Source organism: Vitis riparia, chromosome 10 (assembly GCF_004353265.1).
Source record: "Vitis riparia cultivar Riparia Gloire de Montpellier isolate 1030 chromosome 10, EGFV_Vit.rip_1.0, whole genome shotgun sequence".
NCBI lineage: Eukaryota > Viridiplantae > Streptophyta > Magnoliopsida > Vitales > Vitaceae > Vitis > Vitis riparia.
The window spans coordinates 15,748,546-15,770,743 of record NC_048440.1 but is presented as its reverse complement, the minus strand read 5'-3'; the positions used below and the strand labels follow the sequence as shown (position 1 = coordinate 15,770,743).

The window sequence follows — 22,198 nt, the reverse complement described above, 5'->3', positions numbered from 1 at the left end:
AATTCAGACTATTTTGATAATGCAGTAGTTGTTTAGACATGTAAATTCTCATTTTCTTGTGACTGGGATGATCAGAGGAATGGTAAATAAACTAAATCATAGATCTTTAATTTAAAAATGAATTTTTATATTAAAACTTATAAAAATTTTGCAATAATTTAAAAGATGAATTTTTATTTTATTTTATTTTATTTTATTTTTTCTTAATAAAAAAAGATGATCCATTATTAATTTTAAGAAATAGTGTTAGAGTGAAATCAACATATTAGGAAAGATATGTTTGTTTCTTAGAAAGGAAAAAAAAAATATTAAGACCATGAAAAAATGTGAAGAAAAAAAAAATTTTAAGGAATATAAGAGGAAAAAAAAATTCTTATCCTTTTCTTTTCTTATATTTTTTCTTTTTATTTACTTTACTTCAAATTTTCGGAACCAAACATTCTTAAATTACCTTCACAAATTTTACAATTTTAAAAGGAATTTAAAAAAAAAAAAAAGAATTTCTATTTTAAAAATAAAAAATAAAAAGTGTATCCCTATCTATGAACCTTAAACAAATGAATCATAGGAAAGATATTACTTCGTGAGATTTTTGTGAAATGGGCTACATGCAGTACTAGAAATGGACATCTGAGGGTGCGCATCTTGAAGAGTTAAGGCCCAAGCGGGTTCCTCAGAGGCTTTGGATCACAACCCCATATCCACTGGGCCCAAGCCCCATTACATATTCTGACTAGGCATGGTTCAAGGGTCAACCACAACCTGTATATTTATAAGATCACTATCATTTAGACTAGAATACATGCAAGGAAAGATAGAAAATGATCGAGATTGAGATTTCCTAAGATTGGAGAGATTTCTTAAGATTATTAAGAATTTCATATGGTAGAATTTCAACAATGCCCCTAACAAAAAATGTAAATATATTTCGCATGTCAAACTTGTCCAGAAATTGATGGAATACTAAGGGCCTGTTTGGTTTACGTTTTCAAAAACTATTTTTTGTTCTTATAAACAAAAAATACAAAAAAACTTGTTGGGGAAAAGGAGGGTGTTTTTGTTTTTTATGTTTTCTGTGTTCTCAAAAGCCACTTTTTTTTTTTATAACAATAAAAAAAAATGTTTTCATTATTTTTTTACTATTCAAATAATATATTGTTTTTCATATTTTTTTCTTCTTTATTTTTGTGTTTTCTTAGCTGTTTTTTTGTATTTCCACAAAGGTGAGCTTTACTCAACCACCACACCCTTACTCCTTTTTTTCTTCTTTAAATTATTGAAATTAATATACTTACGCATTATGACAAAGTCATCATTTTTTTAAGAAAATTATAACTAATGTAAAAATTGAATAATTTAAATGAATTGTGCATATAAAAATTATTTATATATTTATAATATCAAGTTAATGGAAGAAAACACTTATTAATTAAAAAAATAACTTTCCGTAGACCCCTCCCAGAGACTGATAGGTGGCCTTTTTTTTTTCCATTATTAATATTTACTGACCATCCGGGAAAGAGGCTGTTTGGGCGGCCATGAGATGTGATCGGGCTAGCTGGGTGGCGGCGAGATGGGACGCAAGACAGAGAGTAGGTGGTGGCTTGCTCAGGAGGAAAAGAGGGGCAACTGAGACGAAAAGACGGGAGGAAGAACAAGGGGGGGAACTGGCTTGAGTGGTCCGAGTTGCAAACAAGCCGTGGGATGTCTGGCTTGCTGGTTCTGGTGAGTTTTTTTTTTTTTTGTTAAAGAAAAAGCTTGCTGGTAAAGAAGGAGAAGCTAAAGGAGGTTGCTTTGTGAATCCCCAGACAGCCCTCGGGTTAGGTACGTCCTTGTTTCTCAATATACTGTCCCATTCTCTACTGATTCATGAGCATGGTTTTGGTTATTTGCCGTGGACGTCAAGGGCCATGGGATTGCTTTGATTGAACATGTTTATTCATATATGATGTTCTGCTTTGTCTCTCTCATACTTTTGATCTTTTCTTCTGTAAATGGTTGGATTCCCCTTGAGCTTGGTTTGGTTTTGATTTGTTATATTGAGGGTCTCCCGATCATCCTCTCTTGTATTAGTTCTTAGCTATCATATGGAAGGTGAGGCTATTGGTTATTTTGTTATAATGGTTCCGTTATGCTTCCTGTATCTATACCCTGTTTATTTGTTGTGTTTTCTTCCTTTTTCCCCTGCTTTGATGCCCATCCATGGAGAGTTAAATATGATGAATATTTAACAGAGCATCGGGAGGTCTTGGTTGTTTGAGGGACTGTCGAGTCAACTAGCACCAAGCAGTAGCCGCGTGTCTTCCATGCCCACCTCTAATCCGTTTCTCTCTCTACAAATATCTCCACACCCTGCACTTGTACCCTGTATACCCGTTAAACCCACATATATGTCACCACATTTTCTCTCTCTTCATACCTATTCACACACATAACTCCACATCCACCATATTTCTCATGTATTCCCATTAATCCATACCCACAACTTCTCTTAGTTTCATCATTAGTCCATTTCTGATGCCCCCTCATGCCCATCATCACCCATCACACCTCTTTGTATCTATGTCTTATACCCCCATGCACATACCCGTTTATTTTGTCTCCACCACCTTTCTCTCTCTAAGCCACACCGGGTACCCATTTTCTTTAATGCCAATGCATGCCACCACCCCCCTCATGCCCACTTACCCATTTTCGTTTCTTTGCTTGATTCCTACGTGCCTAAGGTTCCATGTATGTATCCACTTTCAAGCCCTCATCCTCTCATCTTTCATGCTCATGCCCACCATACTTCATTCATCTCATGCATACCCACTTCATCCCACCACCTTTTCTCTCTCTACACCACATACCCATTTTTTTTCACTACCCACCCCACTCATTCATCTCCCTATACCATATGTTCTTCATACCCATCTTTCTCTTCAAGCCTATCAAACATACTCACCCCATGCATGGCCATGATAATTTCCATACCTATCCTTCATGCTTCATGCATACCCACTCTTCACTCATACCCCCTAAACCCATTCCTCTCTCTAAGCCTTCATATTTTTCTCATCACCTTTTCTCTCTCTACACCACATGCTCTTCATGCATACCAACCCCTCACTAACCTCTACTATCTACCCACTTTCCTCTCTCTAAGTTTCCCCCTACCCATCACCCACACGCTCATCACCCAAACACGGCCTTATATTGAAGAGAAGCAAAGGCTATGCCTTCAAGGTTGTGGGCTTCAAGGGCTGCTCTATGCTTCAAACCGGCGGCGATGAGATGGATGACGGGACGGCATTGTCGTTGGGCACCATGGCTTGAAGCCTCTCTTGGCGGTCTTTGGGGGAGAGGCCATGGGTGGTAAAGCCTACACAGGAGGTGTCTCTTGCTGCCAATGGGATTGAGGACTTTGGGTTGCTATGCTAGTGGACGTGGGCTTAAGTTGGAGTCCAGCCCGTATGTGAAGGTAAAAAGCTCCAAGTTGTTTTGCTCACCCATCTTAAGTTGGCCTAGTTGGAGATGTGGGCTTAAGTTGGAGCCCAGGCCCGTATGCGTTGATGAAAGGCCCTTTGTTTGGTTCTCTCATTTTAAGTTGGCCCATGTCCATTCCAAGCCCATGCTCACTTCAAGTTGTTTTGTTCTCTCATTTTAAGTTGGTCCATGTCCATTCCAAGCCCATGCTCACTTCAAGTTGATTTGTTCACCCACCTTAAGTTAGTCCATGCCCATTCCAAGCCCATACCCACCTCAAATTAGCCCTTTTGTTTTCAATTTGAATGATTTATCTCCCTAAAAACATCAATTCCTCAATAAATTTTAATTCCAATTTTTGAAATTTTAATTCTCACATCAATTTACTTGATCATCATTATTTTATTTATTTATTTATTTGTTTATCTTTAAAATTCTACCTTTAAATAATCTTTCAAAATTTCGATTTCTAAAATTAAATTCCAATTTCTGAAATTTTAATTCTCACATCAATTTATTTAATCATCATTATTTTATTTATTTATTTATTTATTTGTTTATCTTTAAAATTCAACCTTTAAATAATCTTTCAAAATTCCAATTTCTAAATTTAAATTCCAATTTCTAAAATTTTAATTCTCACATCAATTTACTTAATCATCATTATTTTATTTATTTATTTATTTATTTGTTTATCTTTAAAATTCAACCTTTAAATAATCTTTCAAAATTCCAATTTCCGAAATTTAAATTCTCACATCAATCTGTTTAATTTTCATCATTTTATTTATTTATTTATTTTTATTCTTTTAAAATTCAACATTTAAATAATCTTTCAAAATTCCGACTTCTAAAATTAAATTCCAATTTCCGAAATTTTAATTCTCACATCAATTTACTTAATCATCATTATTTTATTTATTTATTTATTTATTTGTTTATCTTTAAAATTCAACCTTCAAATAACCTTTCAAAATTCCAATTTCTAAATTTAAATTTCAATTTCCAAAATTTTAATTCTCACATCAATTTACTTAATCATCATTATTTTATTTATTTATTTATTTGTTTATCTTTAAAATTCAACATTTAAATAATCTTTCAAAATTCCGACTTCTAAAATCAAATTCCAATTTCCGAGATTTTAATTCTCACATCAATTTATTTAAATCCTCATTATTTTATTTATTTATTTATTTTTAAAATTCAATCTTCAAACAATTCCTCAAAATCCCGATTTCTAAATTTAATTTCCGATTTCCGAAAATTTTAAATTCCCATATCGATTTATTTAATCATTATTATTTTATCTATTTGTTTATTTTTGAAACTCAATCTTTAGATAATTCTTCAGGATTCCAACTTTCGAAACTTAACTTCCAAAATACCCATTCTTAAATTCAATTCCCAAGGCTCCAATTTTCAAATAATTTTCGAGTTTCCAATTTTCAAAAAAACTTCAAAAATCCAGTTTTCTCTTGAGCAGTTTTAATTCCACTCTGATTTTCAAATAACATTTGGTTCCTCTTGTCTTTAATAAGCAAGAACGAATTTTCATAATTCCGAAATAATGGGTTTCGCGAGATTAATTCAGGCAAGATCAATCGGGCTTTGGTGGGGGCCCCACATATGTAATTTTATGACTGATTGATTGATTGATTGATTGATTTACCATGCTTATTTGATTTATTCTATTCCTTGACATGTGCATAATTTTATCTATTCGTGATTCACTAATCCTGTTTCATGATAGCGCATTCGTGACTGGAGAACCAGGTACTTATCCACTCATATTTTGTTCATTCTTTATACACGTTTTGATTCTCATATGCGCATGATCGCTTCGAGTATTCATTGATTTTCTCACTGATTGCCATGTCAGCTTCATTTTATTAGTAGAGACCCGACTTTAGGGACTTAGAGGGGTGCTACGGTCGTTACCGTACCTTCCCGATAAGTAACCTGACCCCCGAACCCGATCCGGTTTTTCACAGACCACCTTTTCCAAAGTAAGGAGTCACACTTAGGGTTTTTCTTTCTTATTTTGTTTACCCTTTAAAAATAAAACAAAAATAAGTGGCGACTCCGAGTCAGTTTTCTTAATCAAATAAAATCTATTTTTCAAAAATAAAAAGCGAGTTTCGCCATCGAGTGAGAAACGCATTGAGCCGAAATGCGGGGTCCACACTTTCAAACATATTTTTTGTTTTACTTATTCTAAAAAACCTTTTTATTAACTCAATCAAACATGTTTTTTTTTAGAACAAAAACTGTTTTCCAGAATTCAGTTCCCAAACATAATTTTTTTTTTTTTCTTTGAAAACACAAAAAACTATTCTTTAAAATTATTCTCAAAAATTATTTTCTATAACAGTTTTCAAAAATAGCATCCAAATATATCCTTAACTTGTCCAAAAAATGCAAATATACTTTTTTAGATAAAATGAATATTAAAAATCTTCTTAGTCATGTGTATTGTGGGTAGAATTTGGTGTCACGTATTTGGTTTTGAGAACAATTAAGGAACAAGAGGAAAAGAAAATAGGAAGAAAATGTAAAAGAGAAAAAAACAAATAAATAAAATAAAATTCAATTCAATAATTTTTTTATTTAATATTTCAAATTTATTTAAGTTGTTTTAAATTTTTATATAAAAATTGAATAATTTTTATAATAATTTTTATTTAACTTATTTAACATAGGTTTCTTAGTGATTTTAATAATATTTGATTTTTTTATATTTTTCATTAAAAAAATCATTTTATTTATTTCCTTTCCTTCAAATTTGATAAGAAACAAGTTAATGTATATTATTATTTATAGAAAGACAAAAAATTAGAAAATACATCACCATGATGTTCTCCTTCTAGATCTTTCTAGATCCAAACAAACAGAAAAGTTATCCATAAGAAAGAAATCAAATCTTCATCTAGTTATCCTGAATTTTCGGTCAAAGTCCTGAAGGAAGAAATCAAATCAGGAAGAAATCAAATCATCATCATCTAGTTTTGAACTTTGTAGATCCAAACAAACAGAAAAGTCATCCTGAAGGACGAAATCAAATACTGTCGGTCCCACAGAGCAGGAAATATCAGTGGTTTGTGAGGACCATTCACATTTCACCCCGACCACCCACTTGCACAGCCACCTTTACAAACCATTCTTAATGGTTGATCCATGCACCTCATGACTTGTCTACCTTCTGCAAGTCAGATATGGAAACCTGGTGGGCCTAGCCCACTCCCTTTCATACCAAAAAAACATTATTTTATTTTCAAAACAATTTTCAAAAACCTGTTCAGACAACCAAACATGCTTTCATATCTATTTTTTTGTTCTCGAAATATATATATATATATATCGCTAGCTGTCTTGAGAATTGTCTTCCAATATAACTTATTAATTTCAAGAACAATTTTCAACCACAACTTTGAAATTTTTTTCTGATTGGTGATCTCATGAAGTCTAATTTTCAACCAAAATGGGTCTCAATTTAATTATCAATTATAGAAGAAACAGTTAGCTTTACTCCTCCATTCAGCCTTCTCCAGTATGCCATTTTTTTTTTCCATCCGTCAACTACTGGACAAATTAGTGTACCCAAATTACAAGTAAAAGTTCAAAAATAATAGGAAGAGAAAGTCGTAGTCTAGGTTGGCTACACCGGAAAATTTCCCCACCAAAATTAAAACGGGGTCTTACACACCTCTACAAATGAACTGATCAGCTCAAGGACTTTGAGGAGGAGAAGATATATCATATATGGCTACTTTTCCAGATATTCATGGGAAGACTCTCTTCTTCGCTTTTATTCTCACGCTGCTCATACTGATGTGCTTCGGTTCCAGCAGCGTTGAAGCCCAAGGTGGTCAGCTTCCTCGCGATGAAGGTAAGAGATCAGACTTGATCCTTTTTTTTTTCTCTTTTTATATAAAAATTGAGTCAGAAGGGATAAAATCATAAAATAGAATGTATATATAGGGTGTAGGGCGTCTCACCAAACAAATTTGAAGTATGGTGACTGGAGGCTAACTGAGCGGCCATGCAGGCATGGACTGCCTTCCACCTCACATTAATTTCCTTTCCCACAATAGCCTAACTATGAACCTTACTCAAATGAATTATATGCAACATATTAAATCTGAGTTGCGCGATTTTTGTGCACTGGAAGCTACGTGTAATACAAGAACGAATACTTGAGGTTGAGGTTGAGGGTGCTCTTCTTGAAGAGTTCAGGCCTAAGCCCAACCTAATAGTTGCTCGGAGGGTTTAGATCACAGCCCCACTGGCCCCAAGGCCCCAAGACATCAAGACAAAGCCCATGCTCCTTAGGATTGGCCCAAATTATGTCCTTATCCTAGGGGCCTCAAAATACCAACAATCACCGATGATAACAAGGCTAAGTGCCCACTAGGCCCAAAGACCTAGAGGAAGCCAGTGTTCGGAAAGGTTTTCACATTTGGTACCTGTATACGAGGGATGTAAAGAGCTATGAAGTTGAATTGATATATTTGATAAATGCGTGAATCAAAATGGAATTGATCCCTTTAGTGATTGAAATTCAAATTTCTTTCAGCCTGATTTGATTTGATTTGATTTAGATGATTGGCTAGAGACAAGTAAACTTAGATATTACACAAATCTAAGTTTGAAGTTGTATCTAAGAAGTAATTTGGTTATAGTCTAATAATAATAAATTATTATAATAGTGTGGACAAAATATATATAATAATAAATATAGAAAAACTAATAAAATATTGAATAATTACAAATCATAATAGATTAAAATCTTAAAATATTGATTTGGTTTGTTCTTTTTTTTTTTATCACTTACGAGACAAAAAAATTTGAAAATAGAATTGATAAAATTTCTCGGTCTTTATACAATCATATATGTATATGGGCAAAATATATAAAAATATTTGGCTAAAAAAGATTAAATAATCATCAAATAAAAAATCTAACCATTTCCAATTTTTTTTTAGAAAAGTAATCAATTTTTGACATAAAATATCATTTTTTATTTTAAGTATTTACATGTAGGTTTTAAAAGAAATTGTTATTTTTACAAGAAAATAATGAAGATATTTTTGTCGAAATATGTCAAAAAATGGTGAGAGATTAAATTTCTAATTTTGGTTTTGAGAGGTGCTTTTAATCAAATAACCCAAATATATGTATGTATGTATTTGGGATTAACGACCAACTCCTGTATACTCCTGTATACTGATGTGTGCAGAGGAGGCTCTAGAAGAAATAGCAGAACAAGTGGGGAAAAAGGATTGGAACTTCAGCCTAAACCCTTGTGATGGCAACTCCAACTGGTCCACACCTAACAGGAAGGAAATGCCATTGTATAACAATACTCTCACCTGCAATTGCTCCTATCCCAACGGTCAATGCCACGTCGTTCAGATGTATATATGCTTCCTTCCCTGATTTTATACATATATCCATCCACATGTTGAAGTTTTAACAGTTACCATTCTGATTTCTTGCAACTATATTCAATGGTGCTATGTTTCTAACTGGTGGGGATGGGGATGGGGATGGTTGGTTATGAGAACATACCAAAAACACAGTATTAAATCAATCATGATTAAACCCCATTTTGCCTCGGTGTGTTGTTTGAACTCCCAACTCTTTTAACTGAGATATTGACAAGCCCTTTTGTAGCCAGTCATTTGCTTATACAAAATATACAGTTATTTTTGTGACTTTTGTCTATGTAGTCAGTTTGGTCCTGCCACTTGAAAGAGGAGAAACAGATCATTTTCCATTCATAAAAAAATCCAAGTACTAGATTTTTCCCCCCAATGCTGGTATCTTTTCAGTTGGTCATTGCTTACATATGGGAGTTTGGTCTCACCCACTACCTATTTGAGAGCTTTGTCATTGGAATGCCTCTGAGGATATATATTCTCCTCTCCTTACTTTAAGCTCGGTCAATCTACAAAATCTATCATAGTCATTGCATCTCAATTAACAAGGAGTTTGACAATCTTTCTTAGTCATTACTGTGCCATTTAGAATTTTGGGGGTGCTTCAATGGTTTAGAAGGTCTATGGAGATATGTTCACTTCCTAAGCAACATCCATGATCTTCTATTAGTTGATCCGAGACGATTAGAAAATTCTCTTGAAGAAAAACAGGGTCATTATGTTTTTCTTTTAATGCAAATTAAAATGACTTTTGGAGTTAGATGTGGGGTTCTTGCATGCATATACATATACATATTGCTTAGATATACATGTATATAAGCATGTATTCAGTGGGAGACAAATAAAGAATCTCAGGCCATCAACTACTAAAATACAATCTTCCTCATTACATAAACACTTGTGATATGGTATACATATATACTTAATCTATAATGTACATATATAGCGCTTTCATAGTGCCATGGACCACAAAGTATACTGAAGTTCTCAATCTAACTTTGGACTACATTCTCATGGTTTACGTGCTTCTAAGGCTTGTGATTTTGATGTTCCTCTATTTTATGAGCTACTGAATTATGGATTTCTCATTGTTTCTTAATTTGTATTCACACTCGCATAACTCTATTACATGTTTTTATATAAAGCAATTCACACATGAATAGTTGTTTACCAAGTGTTTTTCTTCACTTTACTCGCATCTACTAGCAGAACATTACATTTGAGAATTTACCAAACCAAAACTCGAATCTTGTGGGCCTGTATTACCTTGTTTCTTTGTCAAATAGATTTCTCAAAGGGCAAGATCTTGCTGGTTTGCTTCCGTCCTCTCTGGCAAAACTTCCTTACCTTAAGATAATGTAAGAAGTGCTTCTATAAATATGTATGTTTCTCAAAACATAAATTCTGATTTTAAAGTTTCATTGTTTTGACAATTTTTTTTTCTCTTGTCTATAGTGATTTCACTAGGAACTATCTTAGTGGTAACATACCGCGTGAATGGGCTTCTTTGCAATTAGAATATATGTGAGATATTTCTGCACTTCATCTTTAAGGTTGGTCTATAGATAATCTTTATAGGATTGACAGAGTGAACTATTCCCTACAGGTCACTCACTGTGAACAGGTTATCAGGATCAATACCAAGCTTCTTGGGAAACATTTCTACTCTGAGATATATGTATGTAGTGACATTCACTCTATCTTACCGGCCCCATTTTCTTTTATGGGAAGTGCTTCTTAGTTTGTTTAGGTTTGCTCTCACTATCATCTTAAAGAAACTGAATTGACTTTTCAGGAGTATGGAGAGCAACATGTTCTCTGGAATTGTTCCTCCTCAGCTTGGGCAACTGATCAACTTGGAAAATCTGTTGGTCCTTCTCCTCTTATCACTATTCTTGGCTATTAATTTCTTAATTATCTGTAATCCTTCAAAAGTATAGCAATTTATTTTGGTTTGATCTTCTCTTTGATGACTAGCATTCTTAACACTAACAATCTCACTGGGGAGTTGCCTCCAGCACTTGCTAATCTAACCAAATTAACAGAATTGTAAGATTTCAATGCCCTTTAGAATATTGTAAATCTAAATATCTCATATATGTGATGGATAAAAGGATTAGCTTTTATACGGTTACATTTTTGTCTTTGTGTTGGATCCAATGCAGTCGGATTAGTAGCAACAATTTCAGTGGAAAAATTCCTAATTTTATTCATAGTTGGAAACAACTTCAGAAATTGTAAGTTCCTTCTCGTGTTCTGAAATTTTTTTATATTTGAAGTTTTCAAGTGCAATCTTAGTGAATTGGAAATGTGTGGTTAACAGAGAGATCCAAGCAAGTGGTCTTAATGGGCCCATACCTTCTAGCATTTCTGTCTTGAAGAATTTAACTGAATTGTGAGTTAAACCTTCTTAGTCAATATTTTGTTGAGTTGCTTAATTTTTACAGCAATTTGCCTTTCACATCATATTATCAAAATAGACTAGGATTTTAATTTTTCTTGGTGGGATTCCATGCAGAAGGATTAGTGATTTACCCGGGGAAGGCTCAAATTTTCCGCCTCTAGGAAACATGAAAGGCCTGAAAAAGCTGTAAGTTGTAGTTATGGTTTAAAAATTCTTTAGGTGCATAATCATTCTCATACTCCTGTAATAGTGCTTATATGAATCGGGTTTACCTTGTAGGATGTTGAGAGGTTGTAATATCTCCGGATCAATCCCCAAATATTTAGCAGAGATGACAGAACTGCAAATTTTGTAATTCTACAACTAACTCTTTTTTTTTCCCCATTACCTTTCATTTTTGGCAATGCTAGTGAGTGCGCTGGAGTAATGCACTGCTAATATTACAAACCTAATATTACTATGAACTTGTGTGTATATGCATGGAAGCAAGATGTCAAATACTGTATTTATTTGATTTTCAAAAGAATATAAATATGAGTGGACATGTCTAAAGTAGTTTCAGCAAATAACTATGTAAGGGTTTTTCTTCTTTCATCTTTTCTATCATGGTAACTCAAATTAGACTGAGAAATTATAAGTTTATCCAGACCTAACTTTTAGCCTTGACCTTTTACTATCTGCGAGTCTTTTTTCACATGGAGAGAAGGTAATTATTTTCCTACTCAACTAAGGAGGAAAAAAATTGGAAAAGTAAACCATTTTTTTTTTTTTTTTGCTATACTAGGAAGGATTCATGGGCCAGAACTTGCCATGTGGAGATGCTGACTAAGGGTGTTGGGAAATTTGGATCAAAACTGTGTTTTGTTTTCCACTTTTTAGTTGGGAACATTGTTTGTTGTCCTTTTTTGCTTTGAAAAACAAATCCTTCCCTCTTGTGCATTTTTTCCCTAAATAAAATTTTTCTCTATGATGAAAAGAACAAGAGGGGAAAAAAAATAGAAAAAGAGAGCTTTTGATTGTATTGAAACCTTTTTATTAGATTAAAATGGCTATTTAAGTAAGATACTGGCAATAGGGAACCTCAATTCACCTTCTTTTTTTCTTTTGACAAAAAAGAGGCAAGGTTGATCAGTGATATGAACATATGGTTAACCTGTTTGTAAGTAATTCCATAATTGAATTATGTCTCTCCTTTTTCTACTTAGTTTTTATACTGGTGGCATTTTTTGTTTTCAAATTTGTATTGCGCTAAATTCAGTAGAAGGATCATTTGATTAAACCTTTATTTTGTTTGCTTAATTATGACATCTATATTGTTATTTTCTCACAGAGACCTTAGCTTCAACAAGCTGGAAGGAATTGTTCCAAACCTGGAAGGTTTAACACAAATAGAATTCATGTAAGCAATTGAAAATCAAGAAAGCAAGCCTATTTTTGTTGCATAGGAAGCCTTCCTGTAGATTGATACACTAAAATATATGTATGATTGGTCCATTCTTGGTAGTTTACCTAGATCATAGAGTTGCTAAACTATGACTAAACTCACACTCGAAGGATGTAGGTTTACCAAGAAGGTTATAGTATAGAATGATATAAGAAACCGAGTTGAATGTAGGGAAGGTTTCCTATATATTTCACCTATGGTTTATGCTTTACCCTCACCAAAATTCAAACTACAATTTTCTTCAATATGACTCTACATAAAATTTTGAGACATAGTAACTACTTACATCTCTTAACAATTATGAAACTTTGTTATTTTCTGTTTAGGTATTTAACTAGCAACATGCTAACTGGGTCTATTCCGGACTGGATCGAGAGCAGAAATAATCGCTAGTATGCTTTTAATCCTACATTTTCAATTAATTTTACATGAAATTACTTATTTTTGTGCCTCAATCTCCTATTTTTATATGCCTAAGCTATACATGGATATATATATATATATATATATATATATATATATATATATATATATATATATGAATTCCTCCTCTAGAAAGTGATTCTTCTCTAACCCTTTTGGAGATTTGTATGTAGCAGACTTGTCTTAGTCATTTTCATCTCACCATGTGCAACATCAGAAATCATCCCTGCGTATTCATAGGTGTAGCAAGGCATTGCAGAAATTGAAAAAAAAAAAAAAAGTGCATTTTTTAATTCTCTCCATTGTCTATGCTTTTTGATTATTTTTCACAACAATCTGATTTTGGCTGGGCCAGCCCCTCAACGGTCATTAGTTGAGTGTACAACATCTAAAAAGTGCAACAGGGACATGGTAGATATATTGTAATGCTGATTTAGATGGTGAGGTAGAAGTTCTCAATTTATAAACTTTTTGTCATTATTTTCTCAATTCGTAAAATTTTTGTCATTATTGCTGCATATCAGCCAAATCAGTTCATACTGTAGCTACCGAAGGGAAGAAATCATAGAGAAGTTACTCATATGTGTGCTCCAAAAGCTTCTCATTCTAAAAGAATCTAACTCCTTAACTCTTAATTTCAAAATTAGGTCAAATTCCCTCCATGGTTTCTTCTGCAAAATTCTAGTTAATATAGCACTGATAATTCTTGTAAGAGTTCTTAAATGTTTGTGTGCAGCCAAACAGATATTTCTTATAATTACTTTTCCAAGAGCTCTATGCCATCTTCTTGTCGAGAAACCCTGTAAGAACTCTTTTTTTTTCCTGATTTAAACCTCGCTTATTGAGCTTTACACAAATATTTTTCTTCATTCACTATCTATTTGGTTGAAAATAACTTTCTGTTGTTTCATCAGGAATTTGTTCCGAAGCTTTTCTGAAAGGGGAAAATTGTAAGCTTGTAATTTTTTTTCTAACTAAACTTTGAAGAGTAGTGATATGTAGGTTTGTTAGTTTCCCTGTACAATACTGATGCTTATCAAATCTATGCTTTAATATAGAGAATTTGATGAGTGCCTGGACAGTTTTCCATGTCTCAAAGGTAAATGCCTCAATTCTGTTTTATGGACTTATTTCCATGCATGAATTTTAGTTATTTTACTTTTTCTATGTTTTAAACTTATTTGATCATCACTTATATTGTTGTTGTTTTCTGAAGATCAGTATTCACTGCATATAAATTGTGGTGGAGGAAGAACCATCATTGGAGACATAGTCTATGAAGCGGATGAAGACTTAGCAGGTCCATCCAAGTTTGTCCCCACTAGAGATAATTGGGGTTTTAGTAGCACAGGAAACTTTTGGGATCGTGACAGAACCACAAAAAATTATATAGCACATAATGTATCCATGCTCGGGATGAATGACTCTGAATTGTACACAAGAGCACGACTTTCTCCTCTATCTTACACTTACTATGGACGCTGCTTAGCAGATGGGACCTATACTGTGAAACTTCATTTTGCAGAGATAGTGATCAGAGACAATAAATCCTTTCATAGTCTTGGAAGACGCATTTTTGATGTTTACATCCAGGTAGTCAATCTTATTATTCTGCAACTGAATTGTCAAAGACAATAATTTAATTCAATTAGTTTATTGCAGGAAAAGCTGGAGTTGCAAGATTTTAATATTGTACAAGCAGCACAAGGGGTTGATAAGGTAGTTGTAAGAGAATTTAAAGCAGTCGTAAGGAATAAGACTTTGGAGATCCGATTTCATTGGGCTGGGAAAGGTACAACAGCTGCCCCAGAGGGAGGAACTTATGGTCCTCTCATATCAGCCATTTCTGTAAAAGCTGGTGAGTTGTATGCTCTGTATATATATGGTGATGTATTTGTATTCTTCTTGTCACTCTTATCATATTTGAGTTTGAGATTCTTAGTTTGTCCAACTTGTTCTGCACTTCGTGTGAATAAATAAATATATATGCATAGTGATGCATTTAGAAAACACTCCCTTAAATTATGTGAAGCAAAAATCAATACCTAAGGCAAGATTACATTGGTATTTGACAAGAGACCGAATCAATTTGCTGTCTTATTTTCTTGCCAGCTCATTTGCTTGTCTGGGAAGTGTATTATCCAATTGATGTTTTTATATCCATATTAATGTTTGGATTGGATGAAACATTCATAATTCATCATATGCACTATGCAATCTGACATGTTCTTTTATATTTTTTGTTCTTCTTTGTGTAGATTTTGAGTCACCTTCTGATGGAAAAAAGAAGATATTCATTGCAGTTGGGGCTGTGGCTTTGGTGTTATTCCTTATTTTAGGTATTCTTTGGTGGAAAGTTTGTTTTGGTGGCAGAATCTCTCGGGAACAAGGTGGTGTTAAACTACTGCACAAACTAAAACTTAAGTATATTTCTTAGTCATGCTAGCAATCATATAGAATCTTCAATAGTTTTATTTCAATTATGATAATAGATGAATCACCCTTGTTATCGTGTTCTAACATATATCTTAGAAAGATGTGGAAATAAACAAAAGAGGACGAATGGACAATTGATTTCAAAAAAATTCCTTGTTCTAGAGTTCTATACTTTCCCGCCTTTTAAGTACAATTCTATGGTTCTTTAGAATGTCCCCTGTATATGAATTTCCAAGAGTCTCACCGTTCCACATATACCGGATGTTTGATAATATTTGGTCCATCCATATATACACCTCTCAGGGGAATCAAGATGGGCATGATGTTATGCTCGTTTAGATTCCAAGGGAACCATATAAGCAGCTTAGGTTGGAGTGGGCCTTGACAAGTTCCATGGGTTCTCTATTTTATTACATATTACTTCTTGGCAATAAAATGGAGCACTACTGTTTTCTAGTTGCATTTACTTTGATCTTATTATTTCGAATGTATTCTAACTAATTAAGTAGCACTAAGATATAATTCAACAATCTAACCTTTTTCCTTGGACAGAGTTGAGAGGATTAGATCTGCAAACTGGTTTATTTACCTTGAGACAAATTAAAGCTGCTACAAACAGCTTTGATGCTGCAAACAAGATTGGGGAAGGAGGTTTTGGATCTGTCTACAAGGTACTCTACAGAATCAGTTCTTTTATTAAATATTAATTTTTAATTCTTAAATTTTTGGTCCATGAGATTTGGAGCTAGACCAATACTTTAAGGTATACTCACCACATTTCTATACAGGGTACATTATTAGATGGTACCATAATTGCAGTGAAGCAACTTTCCACCAAGTCAAAGCAAGGAAATCGTGAATTTGTGAATGAAATTGGAATGATTTCTGCTTTACAACACCCAAATCTTGTAAGATTATATGGATGTTGTGTTGAAGGAAATCAACTGATATTGGTATATGAATACATGGAGAACAATAGTCTTGCTCGGGCTTTATTTGGTAAGGTTAATACCTTTATATTTCATTGTGTTTGTTATGCCATTTAAAAAGACTGGTCATCAAATATTGACATTCAGTCATTAACGTTTGATGAACTCTATCGTTTGGGCAAATTCTGTTAATTATAGGTCAAGTGGAATACCAATTAAATTTGGACTGGTCCACGAGGCAGAGGATTTGTGTTGGCATAGCAAGAGGTTTGGCTTTCCTGCATGAAGGATCAACACTGAAAATTGTTCATAGAGACATAAAAGCAAATAACATACTACTTGATACGAATCTTAACCCTAAGATCTCTGATTTTGGTCTGGCAAAACTTGATGAAGAAGACAACACCCATATTAGCACCAGAGTTGCTGGAACCATGTAAATTTCTCCTCCCCTCCTTTTCAATTCATGACAATTTTAACATAGTTGCAATCTTTCAATAATATTCCTATTAAACTAAAGTAGAAAGAAGGGGTTACACATTTCTCTTATCAATTTTCATTTCTTTAAATCACTGTCATGAGATATAGAAAATAGTTTATCAAAATTTCTCCATTTCTGCCCTGATTTATTCTTGAACAGTCAGTGGTTAACATCTCAGCACATAATCTATGCATTTCAGAAACTACATCAGCATTGAATCCCTACTTGCATAGAGGTTGTTGTTTGATGATAAATCAATATTCAGGCTCATTTGAGAACTAGTTAAAAGGAATACTGCCATCAGTTATCATCTGTGGTAGTTATTTATACTCTGATAGTCAAACTCAAGAAGTTGCTACAAGTGATGGTACATTTTGGTAGAGTTTATTTAACAAATAGGTCAATCTGGACACTGCATGTGCTCTTGAAGTTCAGATGTTGTTAGCTAGTTTGCATCAGTAAGATTGCTTACATTTAACAATCATTTTTGGCAAATGGAGTTATTGCCTGATTCTGGCACCCTTTTTAATTGCATTGATGTGTACAAATTACCAATGCAAGAAATATAATTTGCAATTTTGTTCCTGAAATACAAGTGATGTTTTGGGGTTATTGTGCAGAGGATACATGGCACCAGAGTATGCATTATGGGGTTATTTAACCTATAAAGCCGATGTATACAGTTTTGGGGTTGTTGCTTTGGAACTTGTTGCAGGGAAGAACAACATGAAATATAGACCAAATGAGGATTACTTTTGTCTTCTAGATTGGGTAAGTCAGTTTTTTTTTCTTCTTGTTCTTTGCATGTGTTAAATCAAGATAATAGTTTGAAACCAGATCACTTTTTCTGAAATTTGTCTGTTTAACTTGGTCAAGCTGCTTTTATTGTGGAGAGGGAGGGCGAGAAGGAGAGAGAGGGTGAGCAAGAGTGAGAGATACAGATAGATAGATAGATAGATAGATAGATAGATAGAGATAGAGAGAGAGAGAGAGAGAGAGAAAGAGAGAGTAGAAGTAATCAACTTAGTAGTAGTGTAACAAATGTTAGGTGGATAAACATAACATAATGACAGCATCAAGACCACTTCCCTTTTCCATTTTGCTTCATTTTCTCCCCTTTTGCATTGGTCATTTCCGAGTGTCTTGGCCATTTCCTAGATTGTGAACTATTATTTAATCTCTCATGATTGTCTGAATAGTGGTTGATATGATTTTATTTGTTTTTCCAAACATTTCCGACCTTCTCTTTTGCTTCCTTCAGGCCTTTGTTTTACAACAAAAAGGAAATTTAATGGAGCTAGTGGATCCAAAGTTGGGGACTGAGTTCAAAAAGGACGAAGCCATAAGGATGATTAAAGTTGCCCTATTATGCACCAATCCATCTCCAGCACTTAGACCTACCATGTCTGCAGTGGTGAGCATGCTCAAAGGTCAAACTGTCGTTCAGGAATACCCCCTGAATCCTAGTATTTATGGTGATGAGTTTGGGTTTGAAGCCCTCAGAGGGCAGTATGACCAGATGCAATTACAGAGCTCAAGCGACATTGAGCCCCTCAATCATTCATCACATACAACACGGAGTGGATCTTCCTTTACATCTTCCCAGAATCCATAGCTTGTCTCTGCCTTGTCTCATATTAATTCAGTCATGGTGAGAATTTTTCTTTGGTAGCTAGTATTTTGTCAGTGCTCTACTTATTGTTGGAAGTTGTTACTTCATTTTGATGATCCATTTTAATTCGAAATACAAAGAAAAGTACTTCCAAATTGCTTATCAAACATTATATTATTCAGCCTTCTTGTTATGCATTCCAAGTTTTTACTTCATTTTGTCATCAAGTGACATTTTGTATTGAATTTATTAATGAATTTAACAAATTTTAAAAGTAATTTGGAACTAAAAAAAATCTAATCATTAAAAAAATAATATATCAAAATTGATATATTATGAGTTATGATTTTACTGTTTTTTTATATGCATAAATATATTTTTTGAATTTAAGTCAATAAATTATAAATTAGATAAGATATAATTAATAATTTAAATTATTTAATGAATTTTTAATTTTAAAGGATAATTTAGAATTAAAAAAAAATTATCTAATTAATTATTTTTAAATATTATGTTTGTAATTCACTAAATGCTTGCATGCATTTACATATTACAAAAGTGAAACTTTATTTATTATTCATTATGAATAAAATATTGTTAAAAAATATTATTTTAAATTATTATTATTATTATTATTATTATTATTATTCTTCGTTTTTAACAAGAAAAAAATGCTAATAACTTTATGTTTATGATCTAGAACAATATTTTTGTATAAAAAAAATATAATTTATGATTTTAATAATATTATTATTCATATTTTACTAAAAACTATTTATTTTTTAATTTATTTGTAATTACAAAACTATCTTCATTTTTTTTAATAATATTTGAATTAAATTAAATTTATATTATATAAATTGAATTTATAATGATTTTATAAAATCAAAATAATAAAAAATATTTTTAAAAACAATTTATTCAATCAAGTTTCTTAATTTTTATAGATTACTATCAAATTATTTTTTATTCTTTAATTTAAAAACAGTTTTAAAAAATATAAACAAATAAACTTAAATTAGTGGCATAAAAGGCTTGTTTTTAAGATTAAAAGATAGATTTCTATTTTAGAAAATAAAAAAGTTGTTTTTGAGAAAGTATTTTATTCAAACTTTTGTTTTTTATTTGATTGTGGAGGGTAAAATAGATAGTTGAAAGAAAAATATTTTTATAATTATTACATGTTCGAATTATTAAAATGTTTTTCTAAATAATAAGTGTTTTCATTTTTTTTTTTCTCTGTAAGGCTGTTGTACGTATTCAAATAATTCAATAAAATTCACGACACATCTTGGCTTAACAGTTGAACTGACAATATTAACGTATAAAACCAGTTCAAGAATACGGTTGGCTTCAAAAGTGAGAAAATGTTAGAGCTGGCAATATCAACGGGTGAAACCAGTTCAAGAACACAGGTCTCTTAGCTCTCACGATACGTGTGAGCTTAACGGCATCTTAAGTGAGGTATACTGAGCTGGCAATATCAACGGGTGAAACACAGGTCCCTCAGCTCTCACGATACGTGTGAGCTTAACGGCATCTAAAGTGCGGTATGCTGAGCTGGCAATGTCAACAGTAAAACAGCAATTCAAGAACACAGCTCGCTTCACAAGTGAGAGAATGCTGAGCTGGCAATATCAATGTATAAAAGCTGTTCAAGGACACAACACTCCACTCAGAGTTCTCGTTCTCAACCCCTCTCTCTTTCTCTCTATAAGCTTCTCTCTTAAAGCTTCCTCAGAGGTAAGTTCAAAACCCTCGTTCTCTAGAGTTTCAATTACTTTCCTTACTCTGTTTTTTCAACGAACTAAATCTCTCTGAAAAACTGATTATTGATTCTTGAAAACCTTTTTTTCTATTGTTTTTTTTTTCCTAAATAAAAGATTTTTTCGTATACGTTGTTCTTTTTTTCAAGATTTTCCTTGCTTTTATTTTCACGAGTTTTCTGGGCATCGAAACAGATGTTTTTTTAGATTTGATTGCTTTTTCATATACGTTGTTATTTTTTTTTTTTCGAGATTTTCCATTCTCTTTCTTTTCATGAGTTTTCTCGGCATTCAAACAGATGTTGTTATATGTTTCCTTTGTGATATCTCTATTTTCTTTAGATTCTCCTAGGGAAAAGATATGCTTATGTTACTCTGCTTCTTGAAATGATGAAAGGACATCTACGGTTATTTCTCATTGTAATTATGTTCTCGACATTCATCACTTTGCAAGCTTCGGCTATCACATATCCACGAGATTGCATCTCAACTTTTTGGTTCTTGATTTTTTTGTCATCTTTTGATTTTTTTTCTTTTTCTTTTTATTGTTGGGAGATTGATTCTTGATTGTTAAAAAAATAATTTAACCAGTTTCAGCTTTTACGGATCACAAAAAGGGTATTAGTTCTTGTACTCTTGATTTTTTCCTTGTCATTTTTTTTTAAAATTTCTCTAGAAAATTGAGATAATTTGCACTACATGGTGATTACTAGTTATTGTAATGCTTCATTCCAATTCTTTGGTCTCCAAGAAAATTTCTTAGAAAGCCAAACCTCCACCTAATTGGACCCAACGTTTGGTTGAGTTTAGTTTTTGATTTCTCCAAAACAAGAGTATCATAGATAACATGGTTTTGAATTGATTTTTTTTTCCACTCCAAGAGTAACATAGATAATATGGTTCTTAATTGAATTTTTTTTGGCTTTTTCTTTTCCTTAGTTTTCTTTGCTAGCAAAGATCTCCATGTTCTTTTCTTAAGGGAAAATAACAGAATGGTTTTCTCTCCAAATGAGGTAATGCTGAGATCTTCTATGTAGGAATGGGGCTTACATAATATTGTGGGCAATCATAGTGGGGTCCACCAAAATGGATGAATGCCCAAAAGTGATCAAGTGCTACATTGGATCAAAAATAAAAAAGACTAATCAATAGGCTAATAATCCGAAAAAACTTAAGTGATTCCCTTCTTTTCACTTTCTGCAGTGGCAACTCTTCAAGACTTGTACAAGGAACTGAAGTTATTGAACTACCCACTATAGTTGGAGAAGTGGAGATCATATGCTGGGGTCCATGTGATGAATCATGGAAGGGAGTCTCATGTTCTAAGTCCATTATTATTTTCATGTAATGTAACATAGGTCATTTTTAACTATGTGCCCAATTTAGATGATATGTGGAAACCACATGTTCTCTCATCTCTACAGTCAACTTCCAAGATTAAACCGGAATGAGACACGGTCACTGAAAGGTTTCCCATAATTGATTCACGAATAAATTGGAAATAATTAGGTTTTTTTTTCTCCCTAGGCTCTGATACCATGTGGAAAGAGAGAAAACGGAGAATCCCTAATTTTTGTTATTAAAAACTATTAATAATACACATTGGACTTGAGTATATATATACATGCTAGTGGGACCCACAATACAATAAGAAAAAAAAGAAAAGTAAATAACTGAAATAACTGTACACTATCTAATAAGTCTTAATTCTCAAATCTAAAAATTACATTTCTTAATTATTTTTCTTCTTTTTCTATTTCTAATGTTGTTTCTTTCTAATCTAAAAGCCTACTC

At 32.8% G+C, this 22,198-nt stretch overlaps 1 protein-coding gene across 1 annotated transcript; it reads left to right on the top strand.

Annotated features, from left to right (window-relative positions):
- The first annotated feature begins 7,082 nt into the window (after positions 1-7,082).
- Positions 7,083-18,793, top strand: LOC117923321 (probable LRR receptor-like serine/threonine-protein kinase At1g07650). The gene is made up of 24 exons (XM_034841574.1): positions 7,083-7,357; positions 8,708-8,885; positions 10,196-10,267; positions 10,365-10,433; positions 10,516-10,587; positions 10,705-10,776; positions 10,887-10,958; positions 11,075-11,146; positions 11,233-11,304; positions 11,428-11,499; positions 11,593-11,664; positions 12,644-12,712; positions 13,084-13,149; positions 13,917-13,982; positions 14,095-14,130; positions 14,239-14,279; positions 14,397-14,773; positions 14,843-15,038; positions 15,439-15,570; positions 16,169-16,287; positions 16,405-16,615; positions 16,744-16,981; positions 17,647-17,797; positions 18,288-18,793. The coding sequence occupies exons 1-24, from the start codon at positions 7,231-7,233 to the stop codon at positions 18,639-18,641; spliced, it is 3,006 nt and encodes a 1,001-aa protein (XP_034697465.1). The 5' UTR covers positions 7,083-7,230; the 3' UTR covers positions 18,642-18,793.
- Positions 18,794-22,198: the final 3,405 nt, after the last annotated feature.

Coding starts and splice junctions, on each gene's coding strand:
- LOC117923321 (XM_034841574.1), top strand. CDS start 7,231: ATGGCTACTTTTCCAGATATTCATGGGAAGACTCTCTTCTTCGCTTTT. Junction 13,983..14,094: donor TCTTCTTGTCGAGAAACCCT/GTAAGAACTCTT, acceptor TTGTTTCATCAG/GAATTTGTTCCGAAGCTTTT. Junction 16,616..16,743: donor TCTTGCTCGGGCTTTATTTG/GTAAGGTTAATA, acceptor TGTTAATTATAG/GTCAAGTGGAATACCAATTA.